At 37.4% G+C, this 19,835-nt stretch overlaps 1 protein-coding gene across 3 annotated transcripts in view; it reads right to left on the reverse strand.

The window, feature by feature from the left end:
• Positions 1–2,576: 2,576 nt before the first annotated feature.
• RMDN2 (regulator of microtubule dynamics 2) overlaps positions 2,577–19,835 on the reverse strand; it is a 60,496-nt gene continuing 43,237 nt past the window's right edge. For all 3 annotated transcript variants that reach the window (XM_019742177.3, XM_088796214.1, XM_019742207.3), the window contains exons 7-11: positions 19,087–19,164; positions 14,735–14,833; positions 9,241–9,294; positions 9,073–9,153; positions 2,577–2,771 (exon numbers count right to left, since the gene is read on the reverse strand). In XM_019742177.3, coding sequence (XP_019597736.3) covers positions 2,718–2,771; positions 9,073–9,153; positions 9,241–9,294; positions 14,735–14,833; positions 19,087–19,164 — 366 coding nt within the window. In that variant the 3' untranslated portion in view covers positions 2,577–2,717. The remainder of the gene's footprint in view (positions 2,772–9,072; positions 9,154–9,240; positions 9,295–14,734; positions 14,834–19,086; positions 19,165–19,835) is intronic.

Genomic DNA, 19,835 nt, shown 5'->3' on the forward strand with positions numbered 1-19,835 from the left:
GAGCTTTTCTAAACCACCAGTTATAAAAAATAAATAAATGTCAATCAGTCATGCTAGAGGCAAGACCAATTTTTCTCTCCTCTATGCTCTCTACAGAAAATGTTAAAAAAAATTAAAGCCATATGACAGAGTGAACAAAGCGTGTGTGGCAAAATGTAGAAAGACAGTATCCTAGAAACGTGCCTCAGGTACAAGCAATGATACATTATTTTCCTAAATTTTGCAGTATTTGTGGCATTTGTCAGCTTTTTACATTTCATAGTCTATTGTGATGTCTCTTTCATTCAAAGTAAAGTTACTTTCATATCTAATTTTGTATTTCAAATTTTGTATTCTTTTTCTTAACAATTCCCCAAATTGTATAAGTTTGAGCCCCCACAAACTTGAATCAGCCCTTGGATGATTCCAACATATTAGCTCAATAAATATTTGATTAATTATAATTGCTAAGTACCCCTATGACTGAAGAACACCAAGGAAATAAAATGCATTTCAAACAAAGAGACAAAATAAATAACTGAATTAGTAGCTTGGTTGGAAGATCACTATCCTTGTGACTGGGATCTTTTAAAAATTAGGACAATGTTGAGCTCCAGAGGAATTCCACACCAGCCCATGGAAGGGCCAGTCTGCCGAACAGGAAGTGGCTTTCCAGTCAGGGCTCTGCTAGAGGCAGTCATTTGGCATTAATAATTTCTACTGCCGTTTCCACTCATAATTTTCAGCAGATTATTTTCCCAATCAAGTTTCCCAACTTTAACTTAGTTGGGATGTATAAAGTATTCAAGAAGGAGGGAAGGCATAATTTAACTCATCATAGGCAAACTTTATACGCCAAAGCTTAAGAATGCTAGAAACAAACCACAAATTGTCTCAGAGTTCTAATTAAACTCCAATTAAATAATTAATTGCATGGTACAATTGCTCAACTTGCTTTATTTTATAAAATGGATCCCTTTGCGCATTATAGAAACCTGTTTGAAAAAGAAATTTAATATGTGTGAGTTTGCTCTACTTATATGAAATAATGATTTATTAGCCTGGATAGTGCTGCAGAGTTGTAACTTCCCAATGTTACAACTTCCCAAAGTCTTTCAAAATCCAAAACATATAAATCAATAGTTTTCAAGATACTAGACAGCAACAAACGAAGGACAGTCATCCCTGAGAGATGGGATCGCTACAGTCCTTGAGAGAATTTCCAGGACATCGTGCACAGAGCGGGGACCCTAAAGGAGCCCCATAATCTCGAGCTGAGAAGACAAATTGATCAACACAATCACAATCAAAATCCCAGCTGGATGTTTTGGGTAGAAATTTTTAAAAAACCCCAAACAAACCTGATTTCTAAAATTCACACGGAAACACAAAGAACTAGAATAGCTAAAACACATCTGACAAGGAACAAAGCTGGAGGAGTGACAGAGGAAAATACAAGGAGCATCTTAAGTGCAAGTACAAGACAAAATAGTATATACACAAGATCTATATCATTTTTGTAATTATGTTTAATGTTAAAATAATATTCTATTCAGGTGGCTGATGGCTCAGTTGGTGAGCGCGCAAGCTCTGAACAAAAGGGTTGCCGGTTCGAGTCCCACATGGGCCAGTGAGCTGCACCCTCCACAGCTAGATTGAAGACAAGGAGCTGCCGCTGAGCCTCTGGAGGGACCACCGGATGGCTCAGTTGGTTAGAGCGCCAGCTCTCAACAACAAGGTTGCGGAATGGGATGGTGGGCTGCACCCCTTGCAACTAAAGATCGAAAATGGTGACTGGACTTGGAGCTGAGCTGCGCCCTCCAGAACTAGACTGAAGTCCAATGACTTGGAGCTGATGGGCCCTGGAGAAACACACTGTTCCCCAATATTCCCCAATAAAAATTAAAAAAAGAATTCTATTGCAGTTATATTCTAATATGGTTAACCACTTTCTTATTGTGGGACATAGTGTTTTGCTGTAACATTTGTGTATAAACAATTGTACTTTTTCTCTTTAGATTTATTTCTGTGAAATGAAATCACAAGATTAAAGAGTTAGTACATTCTTAAGGCTCTGATTATATTTTACCAAATGTTTATGTCAAAACGCCCTCCTACCAGTGGAACATAAGAATGTTCCACCTCATGGCATCACCAGCACTGAATGTTTCTTGAAAGAAAAAGAACAACCAAAACAATCCTTGCTAATTTAATGGTAAAACAGTATCTTATTGTAATTTTATTCACATTTCTGATTACTAATTACAATATATTTCTTCATTTGTTTATCTCTGTTACCAACAACTTGTTCATGTCCTTTGATCATTTTTTTCCATTTTCATCCACATTAATGAAATTATTTTGTTTTGTAAGGTTTCCATTGAAGCCAACAATAAAACACTCATTCGAGTTCATTTTATTGGATTGACTTAAATATTTTATTTAAAGAAATATTTAAAGATATAATCTGAAAACTATAGATTATTGATAGGAAAAATACAAAGCATACATATTTAAAGATCATTTGTACTGACATTAGAGGACATGGACTTGCCCACATAACATGATTAGTTTTGTAATGCTATTAGTGAATGCATTCTGCAGAAATATGGTTTTACTTTCAAATCTGAGCACACTGCCTTCACTTCAAAAAAGAAAAAAAAAGGATAATAAAATAACACAACTTTGATTAGTTTAAATTTTAGTGGACCACATCTGATTTGTTGAAGTTCTTTTATTTACCTCTTCAAAGAAGTGCTCATTGCTTTCACCTCTTTCTGTGCATCTTTATCCTGTAAGGAAAACACAAATGTACAATGACAAGTCACACATTCATCCTGATACTCTAGGTACTTTGAAATAGACTTTTGTTGAGTGGGGATAATTTGAGAAAGATGATTACAGAGAAACTGTGGGTTACTTAGAAGCAGGCATGACGTAGATCTCTGAGAATGTGAGTAATGGAAAGCTACTTCCAGGTTCATCCTCCACCGGGTCTGGGGTGGTAAAACAATGGAAGGCAGTGCCTTCCACGTAAGCAGACACACTGGATCCCACCAGCGTGTTAATAACACTGTTTTCTTCTTCAACTATAAGATGTGGAAGAAGTCCTGGCCCTGGCAGAAGGATATGAAGAAATCTGAGACTCCACTGTTAGATGTAGAGAGGCAGATACATTTCATTATTGACTATCAGGGAGCGTATAGTTAAGATTAAAAATCACATAATGTGTTTTATAGGACTCCACATGTATTGTTATTTCTTTAAAACAAGTGTGGATGATAGAAACAGTGACAATAACTTCAGATGGTAGGTTCTCCTATGCATTTCTGTGTTTAACAAACCTTTACTGAGCACCTATCAGACAGAATTTAAGTTATGTAACAAATTTAAACAGATGAGGAAAACTGGACAAAGTAGATATTTGGAAGCAGCTGCTAGCTAGATTTTTTTTTAAAAAAACTGGAAGTTCTTCATAAACATGAACACACGAATTCAATAGCAGTGTCTGGTCAACTAGTAGTGTAACTTCTATCAAATCAGTATTTTTTGAAGGTTGTGAGAAAATACGATGAATGAATCTAGAGTATTAATGTATTATTTTTAAAAAAGCTTATAAAAAACCATAATTCATGTTTGTCTTTGTAACCCTAAGGCTAGCTCCGCGCCTAGCACCTAGAAGCCCTAAATAAATGCCTGCTAACTCAGCGGTTCGATGCTGGAACACTAGACAACAAACAAAGGCTACCCCTCCCCCTACTCCCTGTCACCATCACCTGGGATATTTGAATCAAAAAAGCGTGTCTTATTTGTCTATGTTTCCATTGACCCTTGCCATGCAGAAACATATTTCAAAACTAATATAATTAGAACACATTATTTGTGTTCTACATTTTTTCAGTTACATTAAATGTTGTTTTCTGATTGAACAAAGTTGTAAGTATGTTTAGAGCTGCATGAAAAATAGAAACTAATCAACTGATCAATCATGATGTAATAAAGGAAAAATGCACCAATTACTCACCACAATATTTCATGATTTTTCATGGTATTAAAGACAAATACCAATGTATTGGATATTGGATTTTTAATCAGCTTTCATTAAGGTACTGAAGAGAGGTTATCTCATTGCTTATTGTGTCTTGCCAAATTCTGCATTCAACATTTCCAAAGGTGCATCACAGTTTTTTTTTTAGTGTATTTACACTACACTATTTACAGCAATACGTCATTTGGCAAAAGTCTAAATTATATGTTGAGTTGTGTACTGAAGTGTTCTTGATAGTGTTTTTTTCAGTCTGAGGTGTCTCATATAAACTCATGATGAAGGCATTTCCACACTGGCTTGAGGACTGAGGAACTCCCAATTGCGAGAGCTTAAAGGCTGACTAAGGTATGTGTGACCATTGAAGACTTTCCTTCATTCATGTCACTGAGAGTATTTTATACGGTGAAAATCTTTACATGTCCTGGAAGGTTGTTCCATGAGTAAATGGATTCCCATGCTTATTTCACTGAATTGCTTCTCTAACATGAATTATCTGGTATTTCTCATATGGCTTCCTCCACTTGGTAAAGATTGCTGCTTTCCTTCTTGGTTTACTCTGAGTTTTCTGTGCACACCAAGGCTTGAGTTTTGGCTGAAGGCTGCAGGGTTTCTCCCTCATGTGAATGCTCTCCAGTATAAAGGTGAGGCTGAGGCTCTTCCATATTCATTACATTTATAGGGTTTCTCTCCAGTACGCAATGTCTCATGACAGCCAAGGTTAGAGCACCAACTAAAGGCTTTACCACAGAGATGACATTCACATGGTTTCTCTGCAGTGAATTAATGCATGCCATTTGAAGGATATTGTTACTGAGGCATCTCCACACTGATCACAAATGGTTTCTCGCCTGTGTGAGTACCCGGCTATGAACAATGGGTACTCCCTCTGGCTGAAGTGGTTCCCACGTTTGTTATATTTGTCTGGTTTCTCTCTAGTGTGAATTAACACATGTTGAGTCAGTGTCGGGCTGTGAGTGAGTATTTCCATTCTCATTATATTCAAAGAACTTCTCTCCAGTATGAAATCTCTGCTACTGAGGAGATGAGAGGCTGTTAAAGGTTTGCCCACATCCATTCATCTATTCATTTTTCTACACATGGATTCTGTGTTGATCGTTCAGTGGTAATCTCTAGCTAAAGTCTTTGCCACACTGGTTACATTTACATGGTGTGTTACTCTCCTGCACGTACAGAAGTTTTCTGCTTTGTAGCATGGCAACCGCAAATTTATCTGATTAACTTTGAGGTCTTCATTATGTCTCAAGCCCTTCATACGGTGACCATATTTATGCACATGTCCTCTTGTAAGAACTCAGGTTATGGTTTTCAGCTCAGGTTATTCCTTTCTTCCCCAGATTCAAACTATGCAAACATTTCTCCTGAGACAGCACACAGTCTCTCCCCTGAAATGCAGCCCAGAACTTGACAGAACAGGTAACTTCAAAGACAACTATGCCACTTGCTAAATATGAAGACGTACTCTTTACTTTCAGCATCCCCAGAGTCCACCTCTTCCTGTGGTTGTCTCTGGAACATTCTATTTACTATGCTATAAGAGTTTGTCTTAGAAGAGTGATTAATGTCACTTCAAAATATTACAACAATTTTAATAATTGTTGTATTATTTATTAATATTGTTGTATTATTTATTAATTTAAGTTGTAATTTTAATGAATTACAACTTGTATTCATCTTTTGTTATTGGTATATATTATTACAATTTTAATACAGTTTTCCTTTCTTAAAATGTGTATACATGTTTTTGGCACCGTGTGTGCGTGCGTGTGTGTGTGTATTATAATGCTTTTCATATTTGAGCTTTCTCAGTATACTCCAAGCCAGTAACTGGAATACTTCCTCTGCTGCTGGTATAGTCATTACTTCACTCAGTAATCATTCTCACATGGCCATAAACACAGGAATTCCTTTTATTTTAAAAGAAATGTTAAAAGGACCTGAGATAACCTTCGTAGGGTCAAGAAAAGTCCACATGGGTAATAAAATACTGTAGCTTCAAGTCTGGGAATGTAGAGCTGCGTATACGCACGACAGGGCTCTAGAGCCCAAGCGCCGACACTCGCATTATCCAGTGCAGTGTGATGAGCTCCCACATAGGGACAGAAGACATGTTCACAGATGAGGACAAGGCCAGGAAGGGTTACAAGTGCCACAAGAAAGAAGCAAATATGTTATGTGAGTTCACATGAGGGAGAGAAAACTGAAGGCTGGGTTGACTTCTTTGTAATTAGTGGCACTGCTAGACATTTTGGAAATGAATCAATTGATCAGTAAAATCACTAATTGGGTATATTTCAATCTGGAAAAACTTTAGAGATAGGGATTACTACAGATAACTCATCTCATCCTGTTTTCAGTTTTCTAACTGAAAAAGAAATTGAGATATTTCCAATAGTATATTTACTACTTGGGGAAAAAAAACCCTGCTAGAAATATAAATGGACACATCACTGGAAAATATTTGCTAATGTTATTTTGCTTATTATATAAGTATTTCCACAGTGTCCAGTTTTCTTAGTTACATTTATTACCAGTCCTATTTTCTTTTTTTTTTTTTGGCATGGTATTAATCTTTTGATTCTTCCTACCAATACTTACCGAGTCCTTATTACATGCCAGGCACTATAGTTGGCACTAGGAATAGAGTGGTGAATGACACACACCTGGTTGCTACTTTCATGGAACAGTCACACAAATAACTATATAATCACAACTGTGCTAAATGATGGCAAAGCACAAAGTACTTTCTTGCCTGGGGGTCAAGGAAATCTTTCCTGAAGAAATGACATGTATGGTGAGGTTTCAAGGATGAGTACGAATAAAGCTGGTGAAGGGAATGGAACATCCGGGTGCGAGTATTTCAGGAAGAGACACCAGCATGTCCGAAGGGCAGACACATGAAGCTTGAGAGATTTGTAGGAGCTAGATCAGAGCCTTGAAGGGCATGCTAAAATTCTGAACTTCAATCTGTTGCTTTGGCTGCTATGGAAAGCCAAGCATGACTGGGCAGGAAGCGAGAAGCTGTGAGGAGACCAACTTGGTGGCTTGATGTGGTGCCCCTGCTCAGGGAGGCAGGGGAGAGAGAGAGGGAGGGAGGGAGGGAGGGAGGGAGGGAGGGAGGGAGGGGGGGGGGAGAGAGACAGAGAGAGAGAGAGAGAGAGAGAGAGAGAGAGAGAGAGAGAGAGAGAGAGAGATTGAGTAGATGGGGGTGCCATTTACTAAAAGGGAAAGATGGAGGAAGAACAGATCCAAAGGCCTGATGACAAGATAAGCTTGAGATGTCTGTGAGACATTCAAATGGAGGTGTCCAGTAGGACATTAGATAATCAGGTCTAGAACTCAGAAGAGAGTTCTGGAGATATAAGTTTGAGGACCCCTGGCAAGCAGATAGCATTTGAAGCCACGGACATAGGTTTGGGGGGTAGGGAGGAGGAAAGGGGAGAGGAGACAAGAGACTTAGGTACCAAGGATTAAACCCTAAGGACCATCAATATCTCACATTCCTCCTGTGAGAGATCTGTATTTCATGCATAAATATTTGCATGTCAAACCATGCAATTATATTTCATTATCATAGCATATTCTAATCTCATATTTTAATATGAATGCACGGGCACTCAGTTTTAAACTGCATGTAACTCAAACTGACATCATTCAGGAGAGACGTAAGAAAGTAGGGTCCCAATCACCAATACGGAGCGAGCAACCAGCAGGACAAAAATCTGTTTTTTGCTGAAAAAATTGTCTTCTGGAGAAGGAGTGCTGCTACTGAGACTGTGCCATTTTGCACTAACTATTAACCAATGGAGACAACTGAGGGATTCACATTAGAAGGACAATCTGCCCTGCAGGAAATCCCACATATAAGCAGTCCAAGACCTTGCACAGGAGGGTGGGGAAGAGGCCTGCTGGAGCCCGAGCAGCTGCTCCTGGGCAGGCCTTGTCTCATTGCCCCTTTTCAGCCTTATTGTCCGTGACCGCCCTGAACACTCCTTAGACAAATCTTTGCTTTTCCACCTCTGTTCATGACCTGCAATGTGCTTCGCCAACATCTCACTTACATATGTCTTTCAGAGACAACCTCTAATGCTGCCTGATCTCTTCCAAGTGAAAACAATTTCTCCCTTTAGCATTTCCATAACCAATGATTTGTACCCCTCTTAGCACTTCATGCTTCCTACCCTGAGCTTAGTTGTTTGCCTCATGTTCTCTTCTAGGCTATAGGATCCTACAGGGCAACGGGCATGTCTCACATGTTTATACCGCAGATTCCAACAAATGCCTTGAATTGCTCCAACAGAGAAGAGGAGTGCTTATCTCTGAAGCATTTCTTTTCTATTGTGATTCAGAAGATGATGATGGTTGGTGGTATGCGAAGGGAGCAGGAAAACATTTATCTATTTCCTTTTGTTCCCATCAGGAACATGGAGTGAGCTATATTAACTCTATGAAATTCCTAAATCTTAGAGCGTACCCAGAATCCTGAATTAGTGAATGAAAGGGTAAGAATCAATGTGATCATTTTTTTTTTCATGAATGGTACGTGCTCAAAGACCAAGAAAAAAATATTAATATACATTCGGAATCTTCTTTATGGCCTTGGCTAGTCACACTGTGCTATGAGCTGGGGACTGAAGATGGCACCCCCACGGACACCTCTTCTTCTAAATGGGCAGCCTGTCCAGCTTGTTTGTTGCCTGCCAGTTTAATCACCAACTCCCCAGAATTATGCTGTCCTCCATCCTTCCTAGTGGGGCTTGTCCACTACCTGCTGTCCAACATCTAATGAGCATCAGCATGTTTTAACTGCTAGCCCATGATTTGCATGTCTCTTAAAGATACAGAGGTCGCCTGCTGAAGGTTACCTATAGCGATTTTAAAAAGTTCATAGTACAAATTAAATCAAAGTCAAAATGTTTTAGCATAGAAGAAAACTCCAGATGTTCCTAAGCCATTGTTCATACTTGAAACTGGAATACCGCAGTACCGATAAAATAATAGCACTCATTGGCACTGTTTGGGCTTACCTCTTTGGTAACACAAGGAAGCAACATTGCCAAATTACAGAACTTCCTGGCATTATCTATTTGTTGAAGATCCATATAACACTAGAAATGAAAAATAATCACTATTAAAGGTAATCACATTTTTATGTAATGGGTCTAAAGTCATCTTAAAACAGCAGTCTTCATTACCTTGGCCAGAAACATGTAATTGGACTTAGAAAAACCAGGGTGTAGCTCTTCAACCTGATTTTAAGAGGAAACAGAAAAGAGAATAATAGGGTGATATTAAAACAGCAACAATAACAACCAATGAAGAGGATATAGGTCCATAAATCAAACATTAACCAAATTACCCTAAGAGTTTAGATTGGTTGTGTCACATCTGAGTCATTTTATCAGTTGAAGTGTCTTTTAGGTGGAAATATAGTTTTTGAGTTTGTCCCTTAAAATGAAATTATTATTATGGTCATAAAGTTTACAAAGCAATGGGATACTTTAAGGGTTTTGGACTCCTTTGTATAATCCTCTCCTCACTTCCCCTTCCCTATCCTTCCTCTCTTTTCCTTTCAAGAACAAAAACAACTGGTGATACACTCTCCCCAGAACAAGTCTTACGTACACATCTCACAATCTATTTAGGAAATAAGGGTACAGCATGACTGGAATCCCATGGCAAACATCTTCTAGGACATTAATATTTGATTTTGATGTCTTGTGATTTTAACACATTCTATATGAGTTGAATAATATCTTAAGTCCATCACCTCAAGTACATTTAAAGAAAAGACAGGTTCTTGAAACAACTAGTCCAAGTAGTAGACCTACTTGCAGAGTTTCATAAATGGGAATTATGAAGGTAATGTACTCTTCATCTACCTATCTATTATGTACCTGTTCCTTTTCTTTATCTCTGGTAAATAAGAACTCTTTCAGGTATATGGTATTGCTACTAGAGTGCTTTTCTTTGAACCTAAGTCAGTCTTGGCATAGAGTCAGCTTCTGCTGTTATAAAGGCCTATCTAAGTAAGCCCCCAACCGGACCCCGCTCCCAGCCCACAGGGATGCAGAGCCCAAGAGAAAAACAGGTACTTAAAAAAAAAGTTTATAAAAAAATGCAAGATACAAGCAATCCAGACATTTTCAAAATTAAAAAGTAAGAGTTTCTCTGTTCTAATTTTATTCTTAATTTCAATCTTATTCCCCAGGGGTAACCATTACCAACAGGCTGACATGCATTCTACCAGACCATTTTACCAAGCATAGGGAAACCAAACAAACAAAATGATCATTTGTTTTTGAGAAATTAAAAAGGGACCATTTTCTACATGTTGGTCCAAAACTTTTTTCCCCACAACATATTGCAGACATTTTTTCATGTCACCATACACAGGTCTACCTTGTCCCTAAGACCTGTATTTCCTACTATACAGATACTACAATTAAATTAAACATTCCCCATTAGACATTTATTTAGACTTATTCTTATTTTTCATTGTTACTAATAATGATCAATGAACATACTTGCTCCTATATCCTTGGGTACATGTGTGATAATGTCTGTAGGAAAGATTTCTAGAAGTTGAATTGCTGAGTCAAAGGATAGACACATTTCACAGATGGGTACTCATGGAGAAGAATCCAAGACCGTGGGGTGTGAGGAGTATACCTTAAGTAAGCACATCTCTTGTGCAGGACATTTCTTTTCCATAGAATCCCAGAAGGAAGGGTCTTCAAAGGAGGAGGCCAAAATCTCTTGGGCCGGGGAGCCAGACTGAGTGTAACTCTTTCAGACTGAATAGATAAACAGTGTGTGGATCTGGCCTAGAACCTGCTCGTGAGACAGCAAGGCTGCCGACAGACTGAAGGAAGTTGTCAAGTTCAGTCCTAGCCAGAGCTTTGAACAGCCTACAGAGCCATCCACGGTGCTGATGGATTCTGGTTCTCCTACGTTCTTCTGGTGTCTTGTCCAAAGATTTCCATTTCCACTCCATGAGTTTACTAAGTACATTTCTTTAGCTATTCTAATAGAGGGACCTAGATTGAACTTTGTTCAATTGTAACTTCTTTTATGTCCAGTTTCTGCAAGCTCTGTTCAAATTCTCTCTGGATAACTTGCCCCAAAATATGTAAATAAGCAGTTTCTTGTTTCTTTAATGTTGGCATTTTAATTCTGTATATATACCTTAACACTATGTTTAATTATGCAGAAGGATTATAAATCAGAACATCTTTTTTTCTTAAAGTTAAAAAAAAGAAAAAGAAGCCTAAAGGAACACAGGCCTTAGCTGAATAACAAAGAAGGCAGTATTACTCAGTGAAGTGTTCTAATTAAGGGGCAGTTTCTGGCTAGGCTCTTAGACCACTCTTTATCATAACACCTGGCAAAGACAGTGTACTTGTTTACTTGGTCTTGGCTGTACAAGTTTCCTGGAGGCAGGGGCTGTGTTGGTCATCCCTGTGTTTCCTACATTTGAGACTGTTTGATGCTAGATATGTGCTTAACAAACATTGCTGAATAAATTAGCTTTGTTTTCAAACATCTCATAACCTCAAGCAGCAGCCTTCCATCATTATCTGGGAGATCCAGGGATCGCATGATTGCAAACAGTGGGTGAGATCAGGGGAGCCTGTCCCCCAGCACTGCCATCCCTGTCATTTATTGCACATACCCATCCATGAAGCTTTATTCACAATAGCCCCAAATTGGAAATGACTTAAACATCCATCAATAGGTAAATGTGTAAGCAAATCGTGGCATGTCCACATAATGGACTATTACCTGGCAATAGAAAGGTACTACTGATACACTCAATAAAATGCAAGAATCTCAAAACATTATGCTGAGCAAAAGAAGCCAGAAACACACAAAAAGTACAAGCAATATGACTCCATTTATACACAGTTTTAGAATAGGCGAAACTAACCTACAGTGACAGAAAGCAGGTCAGTGGATGCCGTCAAAGGTCCCTTTGACAGCTAGTGGGCAAAGATAACTCTCCAGGGTGATGGCTGTGTTCTAGATTTTGAAACGGTGGTAGTTACATGAGTATATAAAATTTTCAAAGTTCACTGGACTGCACACTGAAAATGGGTGCATTTTACTATATATAAACTAATCATTAATATATTCAGAGATTCTGAAACAATTAGACTGAGTTGTAACCTGGGCTGGCATTTTTTTAAAGCTCCCTAGATGATTCTAACACATAGCCAAGGGTGAGAACCACTGCCTGAGGGAATCCTGCCAGAATTTTGGTTGAGGTGGGAGGCATACTATAGTTAGAAAGAAACAACAGGGGATTCACAGATAACTCCACATCTAAAACCACCTCCCTAGATGTTTAGTTGTGGTGGACAAGATTTCACTTGTTATAAGAGCAAAATAATAGCAACTAACATTTATTTTCAGTTAGAACACTTAATGTGCTAGACCTTGGGCCAAGAAAATTACATGTACTATTTTATGCAATCTTCACAAAAACCATATAAAGTATGTATTTTTATGCTTACTTTATAGAGGAAGAACTTAAGATGAGGAGAAATAAACATGCCCAGGTCAGACAGACAGGAAAAGGCTCAAGTCTCAAACTGTCTGATTATAAAGCCTGTGCTCTTGATCTCTGCAGGACTGAACTTGAAGGCTCTGGGGATACATTCCTGGCCCCGGTAAATGCTCTTTGAAGGGATGGAGTGGGGGGTGGGGGCAGGTGTCCTAGTCTCTAACAACATGACCTCCTGCCAGGGCCAGGGGGTGCATACTCTCCTAGGGTGTGAGATCCAACATCCGTGCTGTTTCCTTTCCTTTCCCTCCACCTCCCAGGTTTCTTACTTCCTCCACAGCCTTAGGCCTCAGCAGTCTAGGCTCCTCAGTACCCTTGGTTGTTAGCGTAGATATGGGGAGAAGCAGCTCTGATGATTTCTCTCTTGACAAACACCATGGAATGCATTTTCAGTAAGAATCCGAGTCACGATTGAATGGTGAGGTCCCCAAGATGGTTACATTTTAATGAAGTTAAAATTCTGTGAGCTTTTATTAGCACTTACTATACGCTGGGCCCTCTCTAAGCAATTTACTTGTATTAACTTATGTAATCTTCACAACACTGTGAGGCAGGTATTATTATCTCCATGTTATTGACTAAATTGTGAGAGAGGAGTTAAGTAATTTGCCCAGTGTTAACCAGCTGGTAAGTGGTAGAACTGGGATTTAACCAGGAGTTTGTAATCTTTACCCCTGCATTCTTATGCCTCTTACCACTTCTGATTTTCTCTGTGTAATATTTCAGGTACATGAGCACCTTAAGAACTTTTGTGCAGTGTCCTGAACCTGACCCCACCCCCCAGTTATAACTTTGATACTATGAAGAATGAGTTTCAAGTTCAAATGACATTTTTTTGCTAATTAACTCAGCACCTTTTATACATCATTTACCTTAAATATACCATGATCTACATTCTTACGAAATTTAAAATAGAGGAACTAATTCTCAGTGGTAGAAAAAAGATGAACAAATAGGGATGATGCAGCCTTAGACTTCACTCATGTCTTTGATTAACCATTGTGTGACTCTGGAAAAAATTATGTTCCTGAGGTAATTCCCTCTTTATGAAACAAAAAAGATCACTTTAGATAAAAAATAAGAAATATATGGCCCTTGTACTTTCTTCCTGGTACTATTTTTTTTTTTTAATTTTATTGGGGAACGATGTGTTTTTCCAGGACCTATAAGCTCCAAGTCAGGTCGGGACTGAATTGGCGACCTTGGTGTTATGAGCACTGCGCTTTAACCACTGAACCAACCAGCCGCCCCATTCCCGCCACTGGGCTCGTGCTGGATCTCACTTATTTACTTATTTTTTCACAAAGCATTCTAGGCAGCCTTAGCCATTGTTCAGAGATGAAAAGTGCGATGAAAATATTTGCCATCTTAGACTATATGATCTCTAAATTCCCTCTCAGTTCTAGAAAATTGATCCTTAAAATACAACAACAAAAAAATCAGCATAGACAGTATGTTGGACAATACAGTTCAGAGCCTGATTTTGTCTGTATTGTTACAGATCTGAAATTGTAGTTTGGGAAAAAATATGTTAGTATCTATAAGATTCTATCACTGGTCCCAGAAAAAGATAGAGAAATTAGCCCAAAAGGAAGTTGGTTATGTGGAGGGGGCTATTACACATTTACATGTGTGCACATACATATATTACTGTTTGGAGTTTTATTAGCATAGCCATTATACATTTTAAGACAAGAATGAAAATAGTGGTTTGGTGTGATGTCCCAAGAATATTTCATAGAACTGTCTGTAACCTATGGAGTGGCATTTAAAATAACTCTTCCTTTTGGTATCTTTTAGTTCTTTAAGATTAAACTGTTTCTATATTAGGCTAATCTGGTATATTTGGGATCAGCTTTAATAATCAGGGCATGACCTGGAGAGTTGCTCTTGGACTTGGAAGTAAGGGCTGCTGTACCTGGAAGGGCGTAACTTGCTGCTCCAAGAAGTCGTTTGAATTTTAAAACATTATGACAGGCTTAAAACAGAACATGCCAAAACTGGGATTCAAACTGTTAGAGATCTACACATGGAGATGAGAAAGATTTCTTTGACAAGGGTAGAAAGGACGGGTGCAGGTAGTAACCAGTTTGACACTAAAGTAATGGATAGATAAAATATACCTTAAGGAAATTCTGCAAAGCTTCTTGTACCGTTGAGGATGGTATTTTTCCAAACAGAGTAGCAGCCATTTTTTTCTCAATCCAGCTCAGTTTCGAGACCTGCAAGTATAGAGCAACATCACTCTTAGAAAGTTGTTTACCTTTTGAATGAATAATTTCTCCCGAATTAGATGTGTGTGTACATATATATGTGTATACATATAATATATAAAGATATAAATATATATCCATTACTAACATATGAGAGATATCACCTTTATGATATTAATATTTTATTTCCCTTTTCCATAATTCTAACAAACTATGATCTCTGAAAGCACTGGTTACAAAACCAATTTGAAATAGTAAGATTTGTGTTCAATAAGAGAAAAAGAGGTGAGGGAGAGAAATAATGCTGATCTTGCTTGTTCATCAGATTCATGATTCTGAGGTGACTGAAACTATTTCTTTGCACAAGAATATAGTAGCTGAGACCCTGTCTTTGCTCTCTTACTGCCTACTCCATGCTACCAAGCTGACACGGAGAGCCCAGCATCTCATAAATGTAAATAGAATGAGTATCCTCAACCCAGAGAGAGTATATGGAGGGCCCAACACATGAAGGTCTGACAACTAAGTTCGCGAACTCATCCTAGAAAAAGTGCTACATACCTCATTGCTGAATATCCCTATGGTCACCTTCGAAGTACTCCCCTTGGGAAGCTATGCACCGACGCCAGTGCTTAGTCCACCCTTCAAACCAATTTTGGAACTTTTTTTGGAATGTCCATCAGAGCTGTCCTCATATTACCCTTGATGTCCTGAATGTCATCAAAATGTCTTCCTTTCAATATTTCCTTTATCTTCGGGGAAAGAAAGAAGTCATTGGGGGCCAGATCAGGTGAGTGGGGAGGGTGTTCCAATACAGTTATTTGTTGACTGGCTAAAAACTCCCTCACAGACAGTGCCGTGTGAGCTGGTGAATTGTGATGCAAGAGACATGAACTGTTGGTGAAAAGTTCAGGTCGTCTAATTTGTTCACACAGCCTTTTCAGCACTTCCAAAGTACGCTTGGTTAATTAACTGTTTGTCCAGTTGGTACAAAATCATAATGAATAATCCCTTTGATATCAAAAAAGGTTAGAAACATGGTTGCAACAAGTTCATGAACTTAATTGTCAGATCTTGTACATATTTACAATCCAGGAGAAATTTTTTTAATCCAATAACCACCAAAATTAGATTTCATATTATCATTTATTTTTTTCTTTCTTTTAAAAATTTTTCGTTTTTTCCAAATATGAATATTAGATGTTTATTATACAAGATTAAAAGGATTCAGAAATGAATACTTTTAAAAGGGTGTTAATGCTGTCCCTAACCCTATCAAGTGCCTTCCTTCTTCATTGTATCTTCTAGGTGTCTAGGAAGCTTATTTGAAAAATGTTATGTTGTTTATCTCCTTTTATGACTTATTTTTTCACTTAACATTACAGTTTTAAGATTTCATCCAGGTTGGTGAGTATAACTGAAGTTCAGTCATTTAAATAACTATGAAACATTGTATCACTTAAATATATAGTTTTCAATCCACTCTTTTGTCAATGGACGTTTAGGTCTTTTCCATTTGTTTGCTCTTTGGAACAAGGCTGCTATAGGCATCCTTGTACATGCCTTCTAGAGCACATCTACAAGTTTCTCTAAGGTAGGCACTTGTGCGAGTTACATGGTAGACAAGTAATCAAATTTAAAAGATAATACCCAATTGTTTCTAAGGTGGTTGTGCCAATTTATGCTCCCACAACAATGTAAGAATTCCTGTTGCTTCATATTCTTGCAACATCTCATATTGGTGTTTTTAAATTTTATCAAATAAGTAGGAATAAAATGGCATCTTCTTAGGGTTTTAATTATCATTTCATATTATTTCTAACTTTGATATTTATGGTTTTAAAGTTGTTTTGTTTTTTAAGCACTAATTTAATTGCATTATGATCAGAAAAACTGTATGATACCAATTCTTTGAAATTTATTAAGGCCTCATATGTGGTCAATTTTGTAAACTTTCTATATATGCTTGCAAAATGTGTATCTTCTGATGGTTAGGTATGTATTTTCATATATATCTATTAGAGCAAGTTTGTTAAAAGTGAGGCTCCAATGTTTATAAAAGTAATGATACTTCTTTTTCCTTGTCTTCTTATTCTATTAATTACCAAAAGAGGTGGGTGAAAATTTACCGCTATTTGGTGTCCTTAACTTACTGTCCATGTCTTTTTATCTCTCCTTCTTCATATTTTCTATTCTTTGTTCTCTGTGCTGAATTCCAGGTAATTTTTTCATATTTATCTTAAAACTTCACTGGTTTTCTCATTACGGGGGCCTATCGACTGCTAAATCTTATCATTGACTTTTCTTTCCATGTCAAATAATATATTTTTTATAAAAATCAAAATTATTTCTTTTTCAATTTTTCATCTTTATCTGGTCATTTTTGTAGTCCTATGTTCCTCAACCATTTTTTCCCTAATTCCTTTTATCTTTAAAAAACACATTATATAGAAAGCTGTTGAATATTCTGTATTCCATGTTTCCAAAATCTGAGGTCCTTTTAGATGTATTTCTGTTCTTTTTTTCTTCTGTTTTATCATTCCAGATGGCTTGTTTTTTGTATATCCTATTATTTTCGTGATCATCATTGTTGTGCCACACTGCAAGAGTTTTATAAAGCCACAAGAGTTTTATAAAGCCTGTGTGAGGATACATTTCTCCAGGGAGTATTAACCTTAGCCTCTGCCATTTTTCTTTGGCATGAATGAGGTTCCATTTTTTATTTATTTTTATTTTTTTATTGGGGAATATTGGGGAACAGTGCATTTCTCCAGGACCCATCAACTCCAAGTCGTTGTCCTTCAATCTAGCTGTGGAGAGTGCAGCTTAGTTCCAAGTCCAGTCACGGTTTTCAATCTTTAGTTGCAGGGGGCGCAGCCCACCATTCCATGGGGGAATTGAACCGGCAACCTTGTTGTTGAGAGGTCGTGCTCTAACCAACTGAGCCATCCGGCGGCTCAGCAGCTGCTCATTGTCTTCAATCTAGTTGTGGAGGGTGCACCTAACTGGCCCACGTGGAAATTGAACCGGCAACCCTGTTGTTCAGAGCTGGCGCTCTAACCAACTGAGCCATCTGGCAGCCCAGATCAGTTTCCATTTTGAATTAAAATTTCCTTCTTGGGTTTTTGAAGTCTAAGAAAATAATGTGCATTCAAGTTCCAGACCCATGTGAGGTTGGGTCAATGGATTTTAAATCTTAGGTCAATCTCCTATCTTCATGAAGACTCAGATTCTTAAATATTTTCTCTTTTTTTTAAAAATTCATTTTTATTGATAAAAGTATTTTAAAATCAGATTCTTACTGTTTAAAACTGGCATAATAAAAACTGCTTATAGAGCTGTTATAAGTATTAAATAAGATGAGAAAGGTAAGGCATAAAATGCACATTGATGGATAGCAGGTATTCAATAAAAGCATGCTTCCATCTTTATCCCTAATCCTCTTCAAGCATCAATTAAAAAGCTTCCTCTTTTGCTCACCCTAATTTTCTCATTCAGAAATATCATTTCTCTTTATGGTAATTTTTTCATTCATCTCTTAAGATATATGTTTACATTCTGTTAATTTTCTGTAAACTAATGTCCTGTAAGACACTCGGTCTTAGACTTGCCAGCTGCCTTTATTTATTATTGACCCTGAGGGGTTATTTATTGAGCTATTGTAACTAGAGGCACATTATAAATGATATGTATTTGCATTACTTATTTCACTCATCTATCATGGTAAATTTAAGGCCTAGATTGGATTCCACTCCTTCCACCAAATCAATATGCAGAAAATGTTAACTAATTAGTCCCAGTCACGAAAATGTTGGTGAGCCCATGTCCCCTTTCTATATTAAGTTTCTTGAAGACAAGGGCAGTGTTTTATTTATCTTCTGGCTAATGAGCACATAATTTATGCTTAATATACTCTAATGGATGAAAAAAAGTCCTCCCACAAAACAGGGAGCAGTGCACCAAATACAGGGCGCATATGTGTAGGTGGCTGATGACCCCCTGAGAGCACCAAGGGAGACAGTGTGACTGCTTCAAGGGGAAATGGAAAGGTAGCAAGGAAAGAAATACACATACATATATGAAATAACATCCTATATATAACACATGTAAATGAGAAATTCATAAAATATGTATTGATTTTATCATTTTTCCCTACAGTAGACATTAGGTAAAACAATAAAGGAATGAATAAGTCACTCAACATATATCACACAATAATAGTATATTCAAATAAGATTTACAGATAAAAGTATTCAACTTACAGAATAACAGTATCTTCCCGTGAGGTAATACAAAAAGGGTTCTTCAGGTAAAAATTGGATTGCTTTATCTAGATGTTCCTGAAAGAAAATCCAAAGAAATATCATCTCCTAAGGTTTTGGGTAGTGTTGAATGGAACTGTACCTAGTAAATTCAAAGAAACTTTACAATGTTGTTTCGTCCCCCTCCTCAATCTCTATCATTAATACAGTTAAGTTTTATCAATGATTTGATGATCAAAAATGATTGCTCAGAACTAGCAGAACTGTGACTATGATTTAATAATCATATAATTTAAAGCCACAATGTCACTATAAAAATAGACAACACCCAGTCACATTATTGTTTGCCCATGACACGCTCAACTCATACTTGATTCAGAGACAAGCTTACAAATATCAACAGATTAGGATATAATGGAGGAAACAGCAGCACGAGGTGGTAGAGGACTCCCCTCCTCTTGACATTGATAAATGGTTATAGGGAGCTAGGAAACAAGAACTCTGTGCCCATCCCTACAATTATTGATCTCGAGGGGTTATTTATTGAGCTATTATAACTAGAAGCACATTATAAATGATAAGTATTTGCATTACTTATTTTATTCATCTATCATGATAAATTTAAGCCCTAGATTGGATTCTACTCCTCCCATCAAATCAATATGAAGAAAATGTTAACTAATTAGTCCCAGTCATGAAAATGTTGGTGAGCTCATGATAGAGGCTAATCCTGTATGTTTGATGAAATA

Source organism: Rhinolophus sinicus, chromosome 2 (genome assembly GCF_057876585.1).
Source record: "Rhinolophus sinicus isolate RSI-liver-muscle chromosome 2, RSI-T2T, whole genome shotgun sequence".
Classification (NCBI taxonomy): Eukaryota; Metazoa; Chordata; class Mammalia; order Chiroptera; family Rhinolophidae; genus Rhinolophus; species Rhinolophus sinicus.